This window comes from Osmia bicornis, chromosome 5, assembly GCF_907164935.1.
Source record: "Osmia bicornis bicornis chromosome 5, iOsmBic2.1, whole genome shotgun sequence".
NCBI lineage: Eukaryota > Metazoa > Arthropoda > Insecta > Hymenoptera > Megachilidae > Osmia > Osmia bicornis.
Window position 1 is genome coordinate 10,649,922 of NC_060220.1, and position 11,620 is coordinate 10,661,541.

At 40.4% G+C, this 11,620-nt stretch overlaps 2 protein-coding genes across 2 annotated transcripts; both read left to right on the forward strand.

Annotated features, from left to right (window-relative positions):
• The first annotated feature begins 33 nt into the window (after positions 1-33).
• On the forward strand, positions 34-1,765 carry LOC123987790 (histone H1-like). The gene has a single exon (XM_046285788.1). The coding sequence runs from the start codon at positions 77-79 to the stop codon at positions 773-775; it is 699 nt and encodes a 232-aa protein (XP_046141744.1). The 5' UTR covers positions 34-76; the 3' UTR covers positions 776-1,765.
• A 942-nt stretch (positions 1,766-2,707) lies between these two features.
• Positions 2,708-4,813, forward strand: LOC123987843. The gene is made up of 3 exons (XM_046286000.1): positions 2,708-2,852; positions 3,479-3,628; positions 3,984-4,813. Exons 1-3 carry the CDS (start codon positions 2,822-2,824, stop codon positions 4,811-4,813), a joined length of 1,011 nt encoding a protein of 336 aa, XP_046141956.1. The 5' UTR covers positions 2,708-2,821.
• Positions 4,814-11,620: the final 6,807 nt, after the last annotated feature.

Here is an 11,620-nt window from a genome sequence, read left to right on the forward strand (position 1 = left end):
TTTCTGAGTTAGTCGCGCACTCTGTGAACGGATCGTGAAAGTTATATTTACCCAGTTATTGTTCATTTTGTGTAAGATGGAGGAGAAAAATAGTTCTGGAAACACTGCAACAGTGGAAAATTCGGTGGCAAACCCGTCACCTGCGAAAAAGTCTGTAAAATCGAAGACAAAATCACAGCGTACTAAATCGTCGCATCCATCAACTGCGGATATGGTGAACGCTGCTATCAAAGCGTTACAAGATCGCAAAGGATCGTCACTTCAAGCTATCAAGAAATACATAGCAACGACGTATAAAGTTGATGGTGAAAAAATGGCGCCATTTATTAAGAAGTACTTGAAAACTGCCGTAACTGCCGGGGCGGTGGTGCAAACTACGGGAAAAGGTGCCTCTGGCTCGTTCAAGCTGTCCACATCTTCGAAGGGTTCCGAATCTAAGAGCAAATCCAAACGCCTCGTGAAACGGACTGTATCTGCTGCAGCTGAAAAGAAAGCTGTGGAGAAGCCAGCGAGTCCTAAGAAAGCGACTGCCCCGAAGAAAGCACCAGTAGTGAAGAAACCGGCCGCGGCAGCCAAGAAACAATCTTCTTCGAAGAAAGCAGCTAAAACTGTTGCTGCTAAGATAACAGAATCTGTGAAACGAAAGGCAGCACCACCACCGAAGAATTTGTCAAAAGCGAAGAAAGCCACAAAAGCGCCAGCAGCAAAGACGAAAACTCCAAAACCAAAAACAGCAAAATCGCCGAAAATCGCAAGAGCAGCGGCGAAAAAGTAATTCGTTGAAGAATACATACCAATTGGCCCTTTTCAGGGCCACAAATCTTATTTTACAAAGAAACAATCTTTGTTTGCACTCGGCAAGATTTACCTGTTCATTCCAAATTCCTTTCTCCTTTAAAATAAGATTTTGATACAAATTTTATGCAAAATGTGCATTTCCTTTGCAAATCTGCAATGTGTGTTATCTTATCGGTTTACATACATGTATTGTCTCCGTAGAATCATTGCTTCATACGACATTCTGTTAGAATCATTTATTTGATAAGCGCTTTTTCTAAGGTAGGTCGTTCAAGGCAAAAGTAAATATTTGTTTCTATGCAGTGTTCTGAAAGTAAGCGTAGGTTCAAGAATATGTTTCTCACGCGAATCACTTTAGACACACAATGTTGTTCATAGTGAAGTCATTAAAGTTCAAATAAAATTTAATTACTGGACAACAACAATTTGATTATTGAAAGTATAAATTCTCGTTTTATTTTTAAAGCATTTACTAACTTGGATTTTCCAATTATATTTCAAAATGTACGTACAATAGCTTTCCTTTTTAATAAAATACTGAAGTGTTCGTAACGCTTTAAATTGAAATGAATGCAGCATGTCGTTAAATATATTTGAAAATACTTGTATAAGTGCTCAATGCAAATTTCCCATAGGTTTAGTAAATATTTTATGGTTAGCAGAAACTCGAATCAGATCTGTATTAACATATGTAAATCAATCATTATCTTCCTTTTTTATCAACTCTTTAAAGTTTTCTCATAACGCTGGAACTGCACTTTAGCAACAGTAAGCAACAATTTACATTCAATTGCATTTAAGTATCTTTGTAGGTACGAACTCTTTTAAAAAATATGTGGGTAAAAGATTATAATTAAATATGATATCGCAGTGCATACGTACAGTATCCCTGTATAGGGATACAAGTATTTTATTTTACTTTCAGATCTTATTAATTGTTCATTAAAACATATGAATATAATATGTACATATCGTGTCGTTGTTTACAAATATATATTTTTCTATTTGTTGCCCCGTAGACCCTTCAGGTCCCGGTTAAATAACCATCAGGTCGAAGTTTGTACCTGAGTCTATGAAACCGAGGTCTGGTCGACCACTCTTCATTAGGGTCATGAACCGTTAGGCGCTTCGCAATTAAACATTGAGAATTCCCAACAATTGCGGAAAAACCCACAGTAAACCTTCCACTTCCTCACCTTTACTCCTTCACACCTCCCGCCACATTTTTCCATCACTTTCTCCGAAATCAAAAAGTCCTATCAATCATAGCACAATTTTTCCTTCCGTTTGCATATTCCTTCCCGCGTTTCCACCAATCAACGATAGTTCCACCCATAGACAATTTTCATTATTGTACATACATACTCAGAAAAGAGCGTTAGAACTCCGATATATATCTTGTGCTAACAACGCCTCTGGTAAACTATATATACACTGCCATTGTACACCACATACTCTGTTAGTGAAATATATCTTCATATTAAACCAATCAGTCTACTCAATTCTTTCATTAAATTATTCGAGGATCACTGAGACATTTGAGAGCGAATCAACGATCTCAGGTCAAAGTATTATACAATATTTATGTTGGAATTTGGTGCGCCTATGTGCGGTCCGGGACGTAGAGGATGCAGGCGCCTTCCCCTTCTCTTTCTTTTCCTTAAAAAGGTGTAGTGGGGCGGCGCGGGTTTTCGGCGTGGAGCGATGGCACTCTCTGCCGGCTTCAGCGATTAGAATCAGATCTGACGCGTCATATAAAGAATAATAAGTGAACACAGTCGTTTTATTTTTACCCACACAATCAGAACTTTCAAAAGGTTATGGGTCCAGCACGCTTCCACTGCGCAAGAGATAGTGCATAAACTAAGTGTGGATAAAAAGAGATTTGAGTGAGAGTTTTGTTGTTTTCCGGCTGTATTTTTTTGTGACGTGCTAAAACTGCGAAAGTCTGACTATAGTCAACGGATACACAGGTGGTTTATTCATCGAACTGACAGAAAAGAAAACCCATCAAGAGGAAAAAATGGATTCGGACAGCAACAGCTACGGATTCGGTAAGCGCAAAATCACGGATGAAACTGTGAGAGTAAGAACAGAGGGTATGATTAAAGATGCATATTTCTTTTATGTTAAGTTATTAGTGTCGGGTACTTGCAAAGAATCTAAACCACTTGAGAATCGAAGAAGAAATCGGCATAATTAACTGCTTTACGCCAAGCAATATAAGACGTGAATAAATGATGGAAAAATAAATATTATTTGGAAAAAGAAAAAAATGTTATTAAGCTAATAATATGATCATATAATAAATGAAAGAAAGAAAAAAAAGGGCCCAATACTGCCGACAAAGGTAGATGCCGATTCTGAGAAACAAAAAGTAACGTCGTCAAAGACGTGAAACCGGATACGTTCAAGTGGGGGGGGATAGCCCACGTGTTTAAACTGCGGTACCCGGCAGAATGTGGTTTTATTTTTTTATTTTTTTATGAATCGATAATCGACATGTGATTATTTTGAATGTATACATTCCAAAGGAAGAATTTTTAAAATAGATATTTAATGAAGCGATTATTCTATGAAATAAGATTTGAAAAAAAAAAAAAAACGAAAAATTTCAAATGAATAATGTACATTATTAACGAATTAAGATGTGTATTAACTTAAAATATTTTTTTTATAGAAAAAAGGCTAGAAATTTTTCAAAAATTTCTAGAAACATGTACGAATACCTTTCGTCTCAATAAAGAGCATGTGAATGAAAAGGTGTGGCTAAAAGTACAAAAGGATATTGTACATGTAAACACCGAATCAGGTGCTAATTATCAATTAGGTACGTAAAAAGAACAGATATTTGATACAATAAGACGTGATTGAAGAAGAGAATTAAGATCTGCTTATATTGAATTAAAGTAAGGTAAAGATATTTATTTAAAATTAAATAAATTTGAAGGTGACACCGAAATTCTTGTTGGGTGATCTTCGCAATGGTTACATGCTGTGCGGGTACTATTGCGTGGGTCACTAAAGTGACATCGAAAATAATCTTGTGTCCAGATATTAACGATTTTACTTGTTTCGGTTCGGTTATGCTTATTGTTCGGCTTATCGAACTAGAAGCACAGTCTATTTGGCAAAAATCATCGTTTGAGATGATGAGAACTCTAAACAAATAAATCCATTTACAGCAAATATTGAATTCGATCCCGAGGAATGGAAACTGATAAAAAGAGTGATTATAACAGAAACTGTAGGGGAACAAGGTATAGAGATGCCAAGGACGGAAATCCAACAAGAAAATGCAGAGAACATTTCTGAGGAGATAGGAATGGAACTCCTAAGTGACGAAGTGAATGACAAGGAAGAGGTGAATCAAAAGGATGTGACAGATGTTAAGAGTGATGGCAAATTAGATCGATCAAAAGATGGGAAGAAAGATGATGTTCAGAGCATGGGAGTGATTAAAAGCACAGTTAATACCTTGTGCACAACTGTCAGTAACATGATGAGTTGTTGGAAAGAGCATGTTGTTTCTACTGGAAATGCGATTAGCAATATAGAAGCGACAAATAAGGAAAATGACGCGAAGCTTTCCAAACTAGAAGACAGTGTTAGAACTCTTACTGAATTGTTGAAAACAATCAGGCAAGAAAAGACTGGTAAGAAAATTGACGAGGAAAGTCAATCATTAAGTAAAAATAAAGCTGTAGAGTTTAACTCCGTTGTATCTGGGGACGAGAGCAACTCTGTAGATGAGAAAATAGCTCTGGCCGTAAGAAAAGAGTTAGAAAAATTAAACGCTAAATCAACTAGCGGTACAACAAAATCCTTAGCAGATGAATTTAGAGACACAATAAAATTTGAATTAGTCAGTAAAGAATCGGGAGTTAAAAGAGATTATAAACTGACTTCTCACATGAAGTTAGAACATATTTATGATTATTTTTCGTCAGAATTGAGAATGCATGATTTGTTGTATGTAGTTGATACAAAGTCTGTGTTACTAGCCGGGGCCTAATTTCGGTTATGGTAATTGTTAATGGCTTGACCAGTGTTGTTATTAAGGGCACAGACTCCTTGTGCCATGACCTGTATGCGTGCACTCACACAATCAACGAAAAGCATGCACGTATATGATGTGCGTGAGAGACACTCGATTTCGTAGATTTCGTTTTTCGTCTCAATAATTGCAGAAATGACATTTTCGCGGGTACAGCACCCACGGGTAGACTTTACCACAGGTTGGTCTGGTCCGTTTGAACGCTAACAAACACCATACGCTGAAAAAAATGGTATTTTCGACACTGTAAGGTTGAGACAGACGCTGTTGTAAGCAAACAACATGGCTGCCGAATGCTGCGTTCGGCTGCATTTTAGCAAATATTGGACGATTTAATGTTCTTTTCACCCATAGCACACCAGACCACCCTTCCTTGAACTAGCACAATATCACTGAAATTCGATTTTTCACAATTGATCACTTCTGGAAGACGTAAAACGAAATTTACGATTTGCACGCATCAGACGTAAAATAGACGTAAGAATAGTTCACTGATTCTCCGTCAGAGGCATTGATGGTATATGTGACCACGTTATCATCGGGGTCGATAAAAACTCAAATCAGTCGATAAATGTAAATTCTAATTTGACACCACAAACGGCTACGCGAATATAGCCACAAGTATGGCATAGTTGCCGCAACGTACAGTAAAACCTGGATAAATGCAATCAATATTGGGACCCAGTGGTTGCATTTATCCAAGCGAGGTGTCGAATCTCGGATTACACGCGACGACCAGCCAAGCGTGAACGTAGAAAGAGACAGACAGTGGTGGAAAGAGAGAGGTCCGATGATCAAAGGAAAGAGCCGAAACGTATCGGTGTGACTAATACTAATTGAAGTATAAAACTTTTTTATTTTTGACTTTTTTTATTGAAACTTTTACTAACGCATCGGTGAAATTTTTCTGATTACAATGGTACCAAACACGATATAGTTTCAATTATAATTACTTGCTAAAATTGATGTTAAAGGTTGGCAAAAAGCAACAGAGATCGACATCAAAACCAGTCGCGGTGTTGGCTCTGGTTTCAAAGGTTTCATTTATCCAAGCACGGTGGCGATTCTGGGCATTTAATGTTGCATTTATCCAAGCAAGGTGTCGATTCTGGGCATTTAATGTTGCATTTATCCAAGCGAGGTGTCGATTCTGGGTATTTAATGTTGCATTTATCCAAGCGAGGTGTCGTTTCTGCGTCCGTACACATGTTTTGTATTCAGCCGACATGCCGATTCTGTGTCCGTACACATCTTTTGTATTCAGCCAACATCATTTATATTCAGTCGTGGTGTAAATTCTATGTTTATTCGATTACTATTGTTTATAAATATAATTCAAACTATATCGTGTTTGGTGTCATTTTAATCAGAAAAATCTCACAAATGCGTTAGTAGAAGTTTAATTAAGAAAAAGTTAAAAATAAAAAAGTTTTATCGTTCAATTAGTATTAGTCACATCGATATTACGGTCGGATCATATTACACGGTTTCCTCGCCGAGCGGCTCGGTTCGGCTTAGGGGGATCCCCCCAAGTGGAGGGGATAGCGATGTTGCACTTATCCAAGCATTCTTTCGTTGCATTTATCCAGGTTTTACTGTATTATGACTTCTGTCACGCTGTTGCCACATCTGTTACAATTGCAACAGGCTCGAGCCGATTTTGATTCCTGCCAGACATAGAAAAGAATAGGGCGCTCGAGAGAGAAGGAGGTCCGAGAACGAAATAATACATGTACTAATGTGTGCAACCATCAAACTTTTTTATTCATATTTATAATCATGTTTTTTAATCAATGAAATTGCAGATAGAATACTTGAAATGATATGCCAGAAAAATGAATTATAAAACTTGCACCATATACAGTGAAAACTTGATAAATGTAACTATTGCCGGTCCACTTCGCAACTGTTATGGAATAGGAGAATCATTTTTCTGAATGGTAGGTCGATCCTGCTTCCTGGTTATAGTCAGTCGAATATTTGTTGTCCTGGTTTCTCTGAGAGCGGTTCTCAAGTTTTGCAGTGCCGAAACGACGTCCTCTTCTTTGATTTCTTCCCAAAAATTTCGTGTAACAAAAACGGTAGATTTGAAATTCTTGTCTGGATGTGGTAATAACTTGTCCCTTCTTTGGACTATTGTTGTTGAGGTCCTCCTTTTCGAGATAACCAACATCGATAAGCATTCTTCCTCCAGGGTCAATTAGTTGGCAATCTGCGGATGTCAAGTGTGCGTAGTTCCCTTTGTGGTGATGAGCGTTTCTTCGCAAGTTAGTATTTTACAGCGGCCGTGATCATGTTGCTCTTCTTCCGATGATGAGTCTTCTGGGTGTGATGATAATGAGTCCGCTGCTGATTCGTAGCAGATGGGTAGAGTATTACTAAGGTGCATTGGAGTGCTTTCTTGAATTTGGGTACCCGGTGGAGTCTGCGGTCTCGCAGGTTGCAGGGGTGCTTGTAAACCTTGGATATCTGGTCCGTCTGTTGGTGGTGTAGGAGGGTCAGGTAGTTCCACAACCGTAGCCGCAGGCCTTATGCTAGTCTGACTGTTTTCCTCTTCGTCGAAAGATATTAAATCTTCAGTATTTTGTGGAGTCTCGGAAGTGGTTGGACTTTGTATGAAATGACCAGCGGTTTGAGTGGAATGCGCTATTGGCATAAATGGAGAGGTTGGATTGATATCGTCCTGTAGTTCGAAAAGATTTTGTGAATGGGTAGGTAATGGTGATTTTATGATTGGTGTGATCCTGTCGGTTGGATCTTGATGTATTTTCCTTCTTCTAATTGATCGGGGTTGAGGCGTGGTTGTCGCTTCATCAGAACTGCTGGTGTCTTCCGTGTATGTTGGTCTTTTCTCCCGATTTCGTCGCAATTCATGGATGCGTCGACCAATGGTGTCCGGCTGAGGGTCCGGGTTTGGTATTGGCACTTTGAACTCCTTGTCATCTCGTGGAATCAGAGGGAGACAGACTGTAGGAGGGTTCCGTGATAAAGCGTCGGCGTTTTTGTTTATTTTCCCAGGTTTGTGAATGACATCGTACTCGGACTCTAAGAGTCTTAATTTCCACTTTACTAGCAGTGAAGTGGGGTCTTTAACTGAATATAACCAAACAAGAGGTCGATGATTCGTGACAAGTGTAAATCTTCGTCCGAAGACATATGGTCGGAAATACTGTACTGCGTATACCATGGCTAGACACTCCTTTTCCGTTGCTGAATAATTTCTTTCGGCTGGATTCAAACTTTGAGAAGCGTATGTAATTGGTAAGTCTCGTCCAATTTCCCCTTGGCTTAAAACTGCCACAATCGCATGATCCGAAGCATCCGTAGTGATAATAAATGGCCGTTCAAAATCTGGATATTGTAGTATTGGTTGTGTACAGAGTTCTTTACACAATAGTTCAAAACTCCCTTGTTGTTCTTCAGTCCATTGGAAAGGGGTTCCTTTTCCCAACAGCTGAACTAGTGGTTTTGCCTTTAGAGAGTAATCCTTGATGAATCGGCGATAGTATTCCGTCAGTCCCAGAAACTGTTGCACATTCTTCTGTGTTTTTGAAATCGGAAAGTTTCTTACAGCGTGAAGTTTCCTAGGATCTGGTTTAACCCCGTCAGCAGACAAAATGTGTCCCAGATAGGCAACCTCTTTGCGTAGGAATTCGCATTTATTAGTCTGTAGAGTAAGTCCATATTCCCTGAGGCGATCGAATAGTTTTTTAACTTTAATTTCGTGTTCACGCAGCGATGAAGAGAAAACAATCATATCATCTATGAACACAAGTACGTTTTCCAGGCCTGATGTTACCCGGTTCATGACGCGTTGGAATGTCGGCGGTGCGTTCTTCAAACCAAAAGGCATACGCACAAACTCGAAATGTCCATGTGGGGTTGTAAACGCGGTCTTCTGTCTGTCCTTTGGGTTCATTTCAATCTGATGAAATCCATTTGCCAAATCAAATATTGAGAAGTATTTTGCTCCGCCTACTTTGTCCAGTATTTCTGGAATATTATGTAATGGAAACTTGTCGCCTGTTGTTTTTTCGTTTAATGTACGGAAGTCGATTACCATTCGCCACCGTACATAAAGGAGAATTGTACGGTGAGGTGGATGGTCTAATAATACCCTGCGATAGCAGAGCTCCAACCTGTCGTTGTATCTCCTCCTGATGTACCGGTGGGTATCGATACTGTCTAGTATTAATCGGGATGTCGTCTGTTGTGTAAATGGAGCGATGAAAATTTGGAACCTTGCCCAGGTTATCTCCAGGTAGGAAAAATCTATCCGAAAATTCCCTGACAATTTTGAACACATGTTGTCGTTCTTCAGAGTTTAGATGATCGGTCCTTCAAAGATCTTGGATACGCATAGTTCAGTCTTCCTTTGTTTCCTTTGCTAGATGCGAAGGAATAGGATCGTCATCCGATGAGTCAAAAATCTCATACGGATGTATGCGTTGTGGTTCACTGTCGATTTCGATTTCGTCTTCTCCGGTGTTTGTGGCTAAGTCATAGCAAATTCCATCGTGATTGCAGACTGCTGCTTCTCCAATGTAGACCTGTTCAGGTGTCTTGATTCGTGCTAGGTACCCTTCCTTAACCTCCAGATTTGCGACTGGAACTGCAATTTGGAGAGCTCTGCGTCCTGGTAATCGATGTTTAATTGGCAATGCTGGATGCAGTTCCATCTCTTCAGCGTTACTGAAGAATATGGGTTTAATAGGTTGGTTACGAGTTACCAAGGTTTTATGGTAATAAGAAATTTCAGCCCCTTCCTGTAATAAAAGAGGGCTTTCTATGAGTCCATCAGCGGAAATAGGCAAGTCCTCTACTACGTAAAATTCTGTAGCAGATCCATTAATTTGCAAACTGGTAGTTCCCAAGGTTCGGATCGTAGATGATGCGAGCTCAGCGATTTTAAGACCTTCCTTCGATGTGATTCCGGCTTTTTCTCCTAGAGCATGAAGAACTACCAGATTTACAGAAGCTCCTCCATCAATTAGAAATTCTCCCGTTCCTTTTACCAGTTCTGGAACCTTGATCCTGATGCGCGGAGTTGGTGCTTCCTTGATTCGTCTTCCTGTTTCTGGTCTGCAAATCGGACCATTTTCCGGCGATCTTCGTTGCGTACGCTCACCGCCTCGCCGTTTGGGTGAGCGTTGTTGGAGTTTAAAGGTTTCCTCAAAGGTGAGAAATTCCCTCCTGACTCCCTTCGATACCGGAATCGGGGTCTTTCGCGGCGAGGTGATTTTTCACAATCCTTCCAACCGTGTTCGACCGTACTGCAGTATGGGCAATAAAAGTCGTAAACATCGTGTTCGGTGTTGAACGGCTCGTCATATTTTGGTGCCTCCGGTGAGTGGTTTGGAGAGCGTGAATAATCATGTTTACGTAAAGTCAATGCCATTGCGCGTAAAGCTCGTTCTTCGAACTCCGGTTCAGAACCAGATGTGCTGCGATCCATTGGTCCTTGCCGGTAGGGTGACGGTGACTGAGGGTACACACGCCTGTGTTCCTTATCTCGAGGACGTCTCCAGCTGAGAAAATCCTCTTCTCTACGACGACTAGGCGATACCTTCTTCTGAATCTGTCGTCGGTTCTTGAGACGACGTTCAATTTGTAACACAGCTTCATACGCCTCTTCTAAAGTTTTAATCTTTTTGTCCAGAGCGGCGATTCTCCAGGCCACACGCTCCGGTAAACCCTCAAGGAAATTCTCCAAGATATCCATTTCCATCTCCTTGATGAGCTGATCCACGTTGGTCGTATACCTCTCGCGGATCGCGATACGAGATCCATGGGCAAGTTTGCTGGCTCTATCGATGTACTTCCTTAGCGATTCGTCCTCACGGATTTTAAGGCGTGAAACCTCAGCTTGGAAATACGCCAAGTTCTTCCCAGGAGCGTATCGTTTTTTCAAATGTTATAACAATAGAGTTACATTGTTGAATTGTTTATCTTGTATACTAATCCGCGCCGGACCGGTGAGTTTAGTTAACAAGATACTCAGATACTCTGCTTCCGACGTATCTGGTATTAACGCGAGCCCGTTTTCTACACTCTGAGCGAAAACCGACAAGGCTGGATTCTCGCCATCGAAAGTGGGTATCGGCGCGGTAGCGAATTGAATGCAATTACGTTGTGTTAACAAGGCCATAGAATTAGCCATTGTTAAGGTAAGATTCGCGACTTCGTCAGCCGAAAGCCTGGTTTCTGGCATTTTAACGCGAAAATCTTATAGAACAATTATAATACAAGTCCAATTGTATCCACGGTATCCTCACGGATATTTATTAGTGGATCCCACCGCTGTCACCAGTTTTGTTACGAGCGGGAGGGGACGGCTGCGTAGCCGGGGCTTAATTTCGGTTATGGTAATTGTTAATGGCTTGACCAGTGTTGTTATTAACACTGGGAGCCTAAGGAAGTAGACATGGAGACGAACCTACGCATGGCTAACGTAGGGAGCTCCAGGAGGTTGGCTATGGTGGACGAACCTACGTATGGCTAACGTAGGGAGCCTCAGGAGCGTGATATGCGGACGAACCTACGTATGGCTAACGTAGGGAGCCTCAGGAGCGTGATATGCGGACGAACCTACGTATGGCTAACGTAGGGAGCCGCAGGAAATGTTAGTATTAGGTCTCGTAACTTGATTGATGTACCTCGAGCGGTAAAGGTACACCTTAGTGGGTTTCTGGACTAGTCAATATAATTGGACAATATTAGATAAGTTAAAATAATATGAGTTTATTCTCTATTCCGGGACCTTAC

Bases quoted from the DNA above. Each gene is read 5' to 3' on its own strand.
- LOC123987843 (XM_046286000.1), top strand. From the start codon at position 2,822: ATGGATTCGGACAGCAACAGCTACGGATTCG. The intron at 2,853-3,478 runs GTAAGCGCAAAA...TTTTTTTTATAG, and splicing joins CAGCAACAGCTACGGATTCG to AAAAAAGGCTAGAAATTTTT. The intron at 3,629-3,983 runs GTACGTAAAAAG...ATCCATTTACAG, and splicing joins AGGTGCTAATTATCAATTAG to CAAATATTGAATTCGATCCC.
- LOC123987790 (XM_046285788.1), top strand. From the start codon at position 77: ATGGAGGAGAAAAATAGTTCTGGAAACACTGCAACAGTGGAAAATTCG.